The sequence below is a fragment of the Spodoptera frugiperda genome, chromosome 13 (assembly GCF_023101765.2).
Source record: "Spodoptera frugiperda isolate SF20-4 chromosome 13, AGI-APGP_CSIRO_Sfru_2.0, whole genome shotgun sequence".
NCBI classification, from domain to species: Eukaryota; Metazoa; Arthropoda; class Insecta; order Lepidoptera; family Noctuidae; genus Spodoptera; species Spodoptera frugiperda.
Window position 1 is genome coordinate 4,619,520 of NC_064224.1, and position 12,202 is coordinate 4,631,721.

Below are 12,202 nucleotides of genomic sequence, written 5' to 3' on the forward strand. Positions count from 1 at the left end.
GCGTGGGTTAGTTGCGTGGCCAGAAAACACTGTGTCAATTTAAAGTTATTAAAATGAACTGCTAGTAAATTAAATTGAAATTACTGCAGTAATCCTGTGTAGTAATCGAAATAATATTGTTCTATTATTTTTTATTCGCTTCATCGTCTGTGCGAGAATCGCGTTTCTATATTGTACAGCAATCTGCAATATTGCGATTTGTTGTCATTCTTTAATGACATTGACATATTGACAAAATCAAAAGAAAAATAATACCGACCAATGTAAAGTTATATTGTTGTAAATAATCAAAACAAAATGTATAACTAAGTGTTAGTGTCGAAAAATATTGTATTTATTTTTTAGCAGTTTACCGTATTTGAATATAATTTGTGTGGTTATTGTTTGTGAATTAATTAAGTAATGCCAGTAGGTCGGAAACGTTGGAACCTACATGGTAAGTCATTATGAATTTTGTGGAAGGTTAAATGGTTTTAGTGTTTATTATATTTTATGTATACCTAACTATACATTTTATCATTACTACTTTGTAATAATGGGTAAGTAACGTTTATTATTTATGTGTAACTATACATTTTAACATACCTACTTTGTAATAATGGGTAAGTAACGCTGATAATAAGTATTCTTTCTAGATATTCAATAAAATAGATTACCCATCACCTAATTGGTATAATACATTCCCAGGCTACATTATTAGACGCACTCTTGTTTTTTGTTCCATTTGTGATAAATTTAGATGAGTTCATTCACTATTTATTTTAACACCTTTTTACCTACCTTTTACAGTAAAATTTGGGAGATAGTAAAAGTTTTACTACCTCCCAAATTCTGAATATTTTTTCAAGTTTGACTCAGAAATGTGCATCTCTATCTCTAACATAGATTACTAAGACAGTTATCATGAACTGTTTACAAAAAATATCTACATTTCGTAAGCTTTATTTATTTATTTAACAATAAGCACACTAACAGCACAGTCACCCACATATTCAATTAACATAACCAACAAAGTAATGGAAAAAATATGAAATAAGTATAGAATTTTATTATAACCTTTCGTGAGACATACTAAATTAATTATTATGTTATTGACTTACTCACGTAACAGTTTGATGATGAACTCGACTAGTTTCATGCCATTGTCAAACCTTTACGTGAGTAAGCCGATAATATACTCGTAAATAATTAATGAAATATATAAGTAAATATACTTTTATGTGAAGTAGACTATTTTCTTTGCTCTTTCTTTGACTACCTTATTAATTAAGTAGTTAGAAGCATAGTTATGCTAGTTTATTGCTGCTCAGCCATAGCTGAGCAAGCTATTTCGGACCAATTCCTTACTTTTCTATTTTAAGCTTGTAGTTGCTTTAGTAGTTATACTTTCTGAGGATTTCCTTGCTTCAGATGGACCACAAGGATCTTTGAGGCGACTAAGGAACCAACTCGCTGAAGATGGCTGTGCTGAGTCACAGGTTGTCCTTGCTAAACAACTTTTGGAAGAAAAATGTGGTAAGTCACCGCCCATGTTTAACACGTTGGTGGACAGTAACTACCACAGGCTTCTAGATAGCCTTAAGTGATACAACAGTATGCCTGTCGATGTATCATTTTTTAATTCCATAAAATCAGAACGGCATGTTGTACTGTCACCATAGGTATAGTTACAACTTTTGTACTGTCACTACATTATTTTACAATTTTGCATTATGTGACACTATGTCTGTGGTCTGTGTGTCTGTGGTACGAAAAAATTATGTGCAAAGCAAACAGACCCCAACCTATTTCTTTCAATGTAAATACTTTTTAAATCAAACTAACTATACTTATTAATCTCACATATTGCATTAAATAATATGGGTCCAAACACGTAAAAAAGTAACTATGCCGATTTGTTTTATGTAACATTTGTTTGGTATAAATTTTGCATGCACATGTTCAACGTAGTTTTATTGGCTTCACAAAAATGGTGGTACAAAATTTTAGTTATAACATTGTCAGATAGATGGCACTATTTGGTTTGTTTTATGTCTACACTACTTGTTACTCTATAGGTATAGTATAATATTAAATTAATAATGAAATGAGGTTATTTTTAGTAGTAACTACTATGTACATACACTTTGGTAACATCTGTGCATATAATTTTATTATACTTCATCAAATATTGTTCCGTATTAAATGTATGTAGGTAATTGTGTCAATTGTGCCGCCTGCATAAAAAATGTGGCCCAATATAACTTTTATTTTTAAGCAATTATGTTGCTTGCCTCAACAGCCTTAAGTTTTGGCCCACCAGAACCAGTCTTTCTTCTTCACCTTTCAAAACAAAAATATTTGAAAAGTTATTAGGTAAAAATTAAAATAATTGTTTCAGAGTTAGAAGCTGACAAAATATCTAACTTTAAACAAGCTTTGGAATGGTTGATCTGTGCTACTGAGCAAGCGCACCCTGAAGCAAGGAGAATGCTGAGGCGGTATGTACCTAATATATTTAGATTGCTTACCATCAGGTGGTCCGTTTGCTTTTGTACCGGCTTATACCATAAAAAAGGTGCATTATCTGGATGAAAAGTAATCTTTATACTAGAGGGCTTAGTACGACTTTGTTTTACGTTTACCGAGATCAAAATGAGAGCGTCTTTGGCGGTCTGATTGGTTAGTTCATTCGCGCTGGCCAATCAGAGCGTTGAATATGCTCGCGATTCGTTTTCGTTCAACGTAAAGCAAACTCATACTAAGGATACAGACTGTAATCTTTATTTATTTCGTTTTTTTAATTGTATAATAGACTTAACTTCTTTGGATGGCCATAAATAAATTTAAATAAAAATAATACGGGCATAAATTCTCGAATTGTCATTTGCTAAATTAACCATAAACAAAAAAAAAAAAAATCAAAAATAGGTCAGGCTTGAATTCAAAGAATTTGATTTTGAGAAGGCGGGAAAACGAATGGAGTTTTTAAACAGATTTCAGCATTCTGTTGGCCGTAGTCCCGGTCGAGAGATTGTAATATTTTTTTTGTTATAACAGTACACACAACATATACAACATTTGTTGCAGGTTGTTTTTATTATCTCTGTGTTTAGACTGCAAAAAGATATCGCTATTGCTGACAAACATACATACATAAAACTCACAAAGTTTTGCAGATACATATACCTACATAGGGTGGCCAACACTTTTTTATAGAGTCACATCACTCGTGTAGAACTCGAATGACGTCCCCAGACGGTAATATAGATATTTGTCAATTCAGTTTTCAATATGGCGCCGAATCTAAGTCTTATATTTATAGGCACAACCATTCCTTTATAGTGTAAGACCCCAGCCGTAATCATATGTCAGACACAAAGCTCTAAAAAATAATGCGCCTTACAAATTTGTAATAGCAATATATGGTGCCCCTGTACGATTTCTAATAGCAAAACGTTCTGTATTGCTTAACTCAATGCGATTTATAGTATTTTTAATGTGGTCTAAAAATATAGTACAATCTTTAGTTTAGGAAACAAAAAATACATTAACATTTTTTTTATACATTTTTTATACGTTCTGTCCCGTTCTACATTTCATCTCGATCTCTTCAGCCATTTTGTCGTGAAGGAGCAACAAACAAACATACAAACTTTCGCTTTATAATATTAGTAGGATTAGAAGGATACAACACAACGTCACGCCTTTTTATCCCCGAAGGGGTAAGCAGATGTGCACATTACGGCGTGTAATGCCACTATGCAACGTACACCCAATTTTCACCATTTGTGTTATAAGCCCCATGTAATAGGTGGCGAGCCTATTGCCATATACTGGGCACTGATTAGAAGGATATAATATTACTTATGCAATCATGCAAGCAACAAAAACCGTGGCAATTTCAACCGACAGCGAAGTATTTACACATACTTTAATAGAAACTAAACCTCTTTCTCGATTAAAAATAAAAGCTACGCAACGTCTCGCTATAATGGCACGTCACAATGACAATTGTAACAAAACTTGTAAATTGTCTCGGCATCTAAACAATTGTTCCATTATACAAATATTCTGAGAAACGCAATACCATCAGAATCCTGATAATGATATGAGGTAATACCGCAATAGAGTATTGACGCGATCGTCGCGAACAATCACATACCACACTAACGTAAACATAAACATTTATTAGTCTTAACTGCATTATGTCTGAGGACGCGACTGGCGACAGCATTTTACGGCTAACAATTTTCTTAAATCATAATATTATATGTAAACGTATATCAATGCATGGAGAGCTCAAAGATTTCGCGATTTGGAAGGTCAAATGGGATAGAGTTCGTGATGAATTGCGACGATCTATGTAAGATTTTTGTTATACAATATATCGCACGTTGATAAGAAGGGTGACACTAACTAAAAAAGGTATTTTTTTCAGTGGAAGCATTTAAAGTTTTACCAAACTAATTATGTATATTATATAGTTTAACCAAACACTATCGATGTAACTATAATTAATATTATACTTACAACGATAGTGTCTTTGAAAAAAAAAAATGTATCTTCGGCCGCTAAGAGATGATACTGCTAACAAAAAAAAAAAAACATTTTTTTTCGTATAGTGACGGTCTTCTTATCAATGTGTGATATGTTAATGTGCGGCGCTGATCACTTACCATCAGGTAATCCGTCGGCTTGTTTGCTCCCCATCCCATAAAAAGGAAACTAAAAGTGCAATAATTCTATTTTAGTCAAAAGTAACAGAAATATATTTGTCCTTGTCAGGTGTATCCGGAGTGGTGTGATAGACGAGGACAGCGCAGCTATAGTTCGTGCCAAGTCCTGCCTGGCAGCCAGTCGCCAGGAGACGGTCGCGAGGAAAGCTGCCAGAGACCTTTTCGCTAGGTAAGACCTTTATATTTCTTGCAGTAAACTGTTTAACGTCATCATCATCAGCCTATAAATAACCCATTGCTGAGAAAAGGCATCTCGTCTCACGGAGAAGAATTGTGTATTAATCACCTCGGTCGTTCAAGGCAGGTTGACCATCTCAAATCTTTTTATAAGTTATAGAATGTTATGATATGAAAAGATTTTGAGCCCTGTTGTGATTTGAAACTCGCCGCGGCGCGCAGCGACCGCAGATTGTAGCGCCAGCCTGTCAGTCATTCTGCCCCGCATGAAGCTACTGGAATAACTGAGGCACGGTTCTGTGCATTGTGCAGCCGCGGCATGCAGCCGCAGTTGGAATAGCCACCGCAGGCAGCATTGCGGTAACCGCAGCCGGTAGCAGTCGCGTGCGGTTGCAGTCTGCGGCCCGTCTTGGAATTGTACCTTTATAGTGGTGTTTGTGTTTCTTATAAGTATCCCTCTGAAGCCGACCCTTTGAGTTCTGTTCAGACATTATACCTATACATAAGTACCGTTTTCTGTTCGCCAGCCTATCCAACGGCGAGCAGTATATAACTACGGCCCAATTGGAGCGCCGTATCCGCGAGATATGTAACACCACGCTCAGGAAGGAACCAGAAGACAGTGACTCGCCCGATGATGATTCACCAGGTACTTTAATTTTATTAACACACTAGCTACTTCTGCGCGGTTTCACCCGCTCTACTTGGCTCCTATTGGTCATAGCGTGATGTTTTATATTCAATGGCCTTCCTCGATAAATGCACTACCCAACACAAAAATAATTATTCAAATCGGACCATATCATAATCGGTTCATCATAGATTGAACGCCGTGGTGGTCACCGGTGACCGACGTTAGCGGAGGATTTGTCTTCAACAGTTTTCTATTGGCAGTCAAAGACTTAACTGCCAGACAAGAGGCCCTGGGTTCGATTCCCGGGTCGAGCAAAGTATTACTGCGTTTTTTTCGGTTATTCGAAAAGTTCTCAGTAGTAGCACGGAGTCTGGGATTGTGCGCATGGTAATAGGCTGACTCCCTATTACATGAGACTTATAACATTAATGGTGAAAAGTGAGTGTACATTGTACAATGGCAATACGTGTCGTAATGTGCACCTCTGCCTACCCCTTCGGGGATAAAAAGGCGTGACGTTGTGTTGTGTTTTATTTGTTTAAGTCTATGGGCTTGATATTGTAATACCTCCGACATTTGCACTAGCCGACATTTAGGTGACGCTTAGAAAACTGTATTCTAAGGCATTGCTTGCAATCTCATTCCTTAATTTTAATTACGTGTTTCTTGGTGAAAACTGTTAGAAAGTGAATTTATAAAAGAAATGTTGTTTTTCGTTAGATGAAAAAAAAATTGAAATATGAAATTAATTCGTTTTTGACGTTTTCTATTTTAATATATTTTTTTAGCATAATGCCTGTTATTTTGTGCGCCTCAAATGGCAAAACTTGTAGCTCTTTAATTTGTTCACAACACCTGTAATCTGTACTCATGTTTTACAAAAATAAATATCTTATCTTTTCAGAAGAAGCTCGGGCTCTGGATGACGGGCAAGCCTTGCAGCCGTCGAACTTGCAGGCAGGCGACCAAATACAAAGCAATGGGACTATGCGAACCGCTGACCCGCCCGAACAAGGTAATAGGGTACATTACTCATTTTCATTTTATTGTCCGTCTTGTAGATTATTTGAAAACATTAGGCACCTATTTTTTATTTTGCTTTGGGAAACAAATACTTTTGAAGATATATTGATTTGAAATATCGTATGACGTTAGTTCTAGGTACGTTTTATGTTTTATACGTAAATAATAATTTTATACGTTCACCAGTTAATACCAGTTATGTGAACCAATAATAAAGATTACCTTTTACACATTTCGGTTATGCTTTCTGTACACTTGTGATATATTAGGATAAAATAGAAATGACTTCTTCTGCATTAGATTGCTTATAATTTATATATCGTTCATTTCAGAGTCCCCAGAAAGATGTGTGCCCAGTGAAGAAATACGGAATCTAACAGTCGATAACTTAGTATCGGCCGCCGTCGACTACTGCCAAGGAGAACTGCCCTTAGTCAGCTATGAACTGACCCTCACAGACCCTAGTCTTAAGGCCTTAGACCACATACCGTTACTACACCAAGCATTCTTACACCCCATCGTCTTTCTACAAGTCTTATATCTCAAGTTACTATATTATTTTGGAAGTTTTAACTTTAGGCTATCAAATGTCGAGCTAGCTCTGCTTCTCGTAGCATACCTATCCGTCAGTACGGATAGTCTCTATCACTTAGTTCCCCTAGCGATGTACTACGCGAGTTTCGTCGCAATGGTCATCTGTACATTCAAAATGTTGCACGCTAAAAGGCAATTCATCGACTTTAGAAAGTGGTCGGGACTATTCCTTAGATATAGTGATGGCAATCTGCAACCAGATGAGTCGGAAAATCTGTTCGTTCGAAACAATCTCGGTCCTTTCGTTCAGTTCTTTTCTGCGCTGTTCATTAATCTATTTTTGTATCCTTTTATAGCGACTCAATGGGTACCCTTTTCTGAGTTCTGTGTGCTATCCTTCTTTCTAATGTTCCTTACGTTGATATCGTTTGGGACTTCGATCCAAGGCGGCAGTCCGTATCCAGATCTACTCGCCTTCCTATCATTCGGTATCAATGTATTAGCAAAGTATCCGTACGAAAAAGACACCGTCGTTCACCAAGGCTGGAGGTTTCTAGACTTGCAGGTATCGAATTATCCGTCTTATATATTGGGGAATAGCATCGAGTTTTGCTTGAACGCCCGGGTGTTTTTTTCTTTATTGATTCCTGTTATTTTGATGGGTATGGCTCGGAGGAGTGGTTGGCAGGGTTTCTTTAAGTATGCGTTGCCTCACTGCGTGACGTTGAGTTGGTTGCAGATGTTTATAACTTGTTCTCACGGGTGTACTACGTATGGGTTGATACGCGGCACGCTGGCATTGGTCTGTTCGTTTCTGTTCTTGCCTCTGATTGGTGTAGTGACGATGACGCTGCCGATATTTGCGTTCCTCCAATACATAACGATGTCTCGCGTCCTATACACGGTGTCTGTGGTGGTCGGTTTGGCGCTAAGTCTTGGGGTTACCTGCCTTCTGGCTAAATCTGAAACTACTAAGAAGTTTGTTACTCCCTTCCAGGTTAGTTAAGCGAACATTTATTTGTAGTGATTTTGTCAATTGACGAAAGCGACAATAGCAGTGATAAATATTTCAATCTTCATTATATTTTATATTTCATATTTTTATCCACAGCTCATAATCGGCCTAATAACTCTAGTCTACTTAGGCAACCAGTTTGTACTGAACCTACAAGACGATGGGTTACCGTCCGGCCTCATCGAATTAATAGGCGACGAGAAATCCAGTATAAAGAATTTACTCAAAAACGAATTTATCACCGACTATGAGGATAACACGTATCATATCAACTGGGACGATTATTACAACCAATGTAACATCCCATCTTGGTCGGATTATAATACGGCAGCCACGCAAATCAAGTGCTCTATACTAGACGGTGCCAACGTAAACTGGGAGGGTTATGTCAAAGACGTACAACTCAAGAATGTTAGGAACCGATGGCGAGACTTCGTCACGTGGTTGCCTGGCTTCCTCCAAGAATACTTTAGGTGCTACTACGGTGAAGAATATTCGACTTTATGTCAAGGGGAGGAGAGCTTGCAATCGGCTAAAGAATGTGAGTTTGTCAGAAGCGTCGCGCGTCAAAGCGGGAAGAGCTGCCATCTGAATAATTTAAATGAGTGAGTTACTTTTTTATTTTTTTATTGTAAAGGTTCGCGTTCACAGACCCGCATCGTACGCATCGGACGGATCGCATCAAACGGATAAATTTTTCAGACTGCGTCCACTGTATCGGCAGCGTTCGGATTGCCGACGCGAGTATCAGCAATCGGATTGCTCATACCACTTTCACTCGGAATTTTGGCATCGGCATTCCGTATGGCGTTATCAGTACGCATCGCATGTAGGCATTGCTGATGAGTGGTCCGTACGGTGTGGATTAGTGGACGCTGTTGTATGAGTTTTTATACAAGACAAACTAAAATCCCTTGCTATGTTACTATGTTCGGATGTTTGTTTTATTTTTATAACACTATACTTTAAAGATTTGAAAAATCTTTCAAACGACGTTTCTTTACAAATGTTATCGTACTTTGCATATAATTATATTAACAACACTTGTTTCTTTCCACAGATACACATATGAAATAAAACTAGTGATGGAAGCGAGCGGCGGTATCTTGAAGCGTCACACAGAAATATCCATCGTGTTCGACCATTGTTTCAGCAATTTCACAAGAATGCTACGCGCTGACGACAAGATCCGATTCAAAGGCGTGCTGTCAAACGATAATGCACCTTACAACATTGGCACTAAGGACATAAATATAAAAGGATATGAGATAAATTGTCTAGAGTGTAAAGAAGCGAGGGGCACCGTTCGCGCGAAGGCACCGTCAGTTTCAAAATTCTCAGAGATGTTTAAAACTATAGCGAACGATTGCGTCGTGTCTACAAAATATATTTTAAATTTCCTGTTAAATCCAGTCGTTGTTTTTAAATAAATGATTTATCTCTGTTTTCTATGCTTTTTAAGTTTTTTTTTTCTGTTTATGATCAGTATATCGGCAATAGAAGCTAAATAAATGTACTCTAGTGTCTTCATTTTAAAGTTGGTTTTTCAACGTTCTTTTTTTATACGTCGGTATGTATTTTTTTTTATAAAATACTAGTAGATTGTTTGGTTTTGATGGAGATGACTTGACTGGGTGACTGATATAATATTAACGATAAAATAAAATATAATATGAAAAAGATTTAATTTATTATTCTTCTGTGTTAAAGTTGACAATCACGTTCGTTACGTTAATTTCTATTCGTGTTCTAATCATGAGTGCCATTGCATAAAACACTGGATTAAAAATATGTATCATAAATTCGGGGAAGGAATTAAATACCCGATCAAAATCCCCTTACTAAATTAACCACAACAATATTTTATTCTTGTTTATAGTTTGAACTACATATTTCGTGTCAACTCGATCGTTTTCAAGCTCGACCGAACAAATACGAGTACGGTGTTGAAACTATCAACAGAATATTGTTTTATAGAATTGAGTCAGGCGTTACTTTGCGGAAATCCATGCTACACTAACAATTTAATACATTTTTAGTTTTCATTCCGCTTGTAGATGTATTTTCAGCTCGCGGTGTGGAGCACCGGTGCGTTTTTGTGTTGTACCTCATGTTGCGTGAGCATTTCTTTGACCGCCACATCAATAAAGAAAAAAAATAATGTTCCCTGCGCCACGCTACAAATTCTATTCTTTCTTTCTTTTTTTAAATGCACCCACGACACGGGAGATGACCAAATGTGGGACTTCGTTTTTTTTGTTGAAATATCTTTTATACAAACAACTACAAAACTGTTTTTTCTATGTTTATTATGTATTGTAAAATATAGTTATATTTTTGTCGACATTTGCCGACGAAAGCGTCGTGAGCACGTTCTGATTTGTCGAGTATAGCTGATTGTGGCGGTCAAAGGGTTTGCGAACGGGAGCAAAATACATCTGTCTGTCAATGAAAACTAAAAATGTATTGTATTGTTAGTGTAGAATATTGTTTTATCACGAATGTTATAAAAAAAGGTGTTAATTATTAATTTTTAGATATGTATTATGCATTTAAAAATATTTTATGAACTCATTTTATTGTTAGGAAATGAAATGTACCTATTGTTATAATAATTAAAGTATTATGGAGATTTTAATGTAAAGAAATTATTATATTTGTGTATAAACGTGGTAGGACTTGTGATGTGTGACTATAGGGCATATATTTCGAATGTCTGTGTTTTAATAAAAAAAATCAACTAACAACATTATATTTTTTCTCTTAAAATATGTGATCTATTATCAATTTTTTCATAACTAAATCAACTAAATAATCACGGCTTACTTACCTACGTTAATGGAGAAAAACTTTCGAGTCACAGAGGGACTCTTCATCAAGAGCAGCGTGCGCAAACGCGACGACGTTGCGCAGCCAAAGCATTTTTAAGACAAGACGACTATATTATAGTCGCTCGCTAGTCGTTTCATTATATTTAAAATTTTATTATTGTGGCGTAAAGTCAAAAATCCAATAAAAGTTGTTGATTGGAGTAGGTTGATGTGCTGGCGTGCTGGCTGACATGGGAAGCGATGAATGTGGTTTAAGAATACCTGCAACACCGCATTGGTAACCGTGTAGGGAAATATTTATACTCGTATGCGCCTTCGTGTGCGTATAAAGACAGACAGATGATACATTATAAGTGCCACTGCTGAGCAAACTTCTTACTCTTTTCACAGGGAGGTTTGAACATTACTCTTCGCGCTTGCCTAAGGCAATTTCAAACTTAAATAATGGCGCATTTACATTAGTCGGTTAGACCGTATTCGGCTGCAGGCCATATTCGGTCACCAAGTAATATAAACAGGTATTCGTTTGGCCGTATTCGGTTTGTTCGTATTAAGTCGGTTTCTGTTAAACCGAATGCGGCCGCCGCCTTCGGTGACTGACCTACGACCGACCTAATGTAAACGCACCATAAGTCCTCACAATGTTTTTCTTCACCATACCTACGTCGGTGGTGTCGTAACTAATTAATTAAATCATCAGAAACTCATAATCGCTTCTCAGACGAAACGCAGCAACATTAAAACAAACTTCGCACTGGTTAGTAATAATGGTACTGCCTTCAAAAAATAAAGCAAAATGAGAATGTTGGCGCCCAATGTGGGACAGATGTAAGTTGTTACTTAGCGAGCAGCTGTCTTTACGTAGTTCGAATATAAATCAACAGATGTCGTGCTTATATTAATATGCATTCTTCTAATGAATAGCTTAGCAATAATGTTTGCTATCTTTTTACGTGATATAAAAAACCATGTAATTTGTGCTTTCAGCGTCCTAGTGTAAAACTTTTCGGTAGTAGATCAATTTGCCTGATGGATAAGAGGTTCCTTTCTTTTACGAGTTAGGCCAACAGATACCAAACAATACAATAAAAAAAATACTATCGAAAGTATATTTTTTGTGTTAGGTAGATAAGTAGGTACACCTGCATAAATAAAAATGCATTAACAGTACACTTCAGAACGATTGATTCGTGAAGAAATGAAGAAAAACATTTTGTAGGTAGGTAACCTATGTGTATGCAACGTCACGCCTTTTATCTCCGAAGGGGTA

At 36.6% G+C, this 12,202-nt stretch overlaps 1 protein-coding gene across 6 annotated transcripts; it reads left to right on the forward strand.

The window, feature by feature from the left end:
* The first annotated feature begins 36 nt into the window (after nucleotides 1-36).
* On the forward strand, nucleotides 37-9,548 carry LOC118270412 (wolframin). 6 transcript variants are annotated; one of them, XM_050698163.1, is made up of 9 exons: nucleotides 37-433; nucleotides 1,411-1,515; nucleotides 2,381-2,480; nucleotides 4,768-4,887; nucleotides 5,423-5,544; nucleotides 6,434-6,544; nucleotides 6,885-8,083; nucleotides 8,198-8,706; nucleotides 9,162-9,548. In XM_050698163.1, exons 1-9 carry the CDS (start codon nucleotides 403-405, stop codon nucleotides 9,529-9,531), a joined length of 2,667 nt encoding a protein of 888 aa, XP_050554120.1. In that variant the 5' UTR covers nucleotides 37-402; the 3' UTR covers nucleotides 9,532-9,548. The 6 variants fall into 6 exon arrangements, with proteins under 6 accessions (XP_050554120.1, XP_050554119.1, XP_050554122.1 ...); XM_050698162.1 differs by having other exon boundaries at nucleotides 39-436; XM_050698165.1 differs by lacking the exon at nucleotides 37-433 and adding an exon at nucleotides 584-602.
* The last annotated feature ends 2,654 nt before the right edge of the window (nucleotides 9,549-12,202 follow it).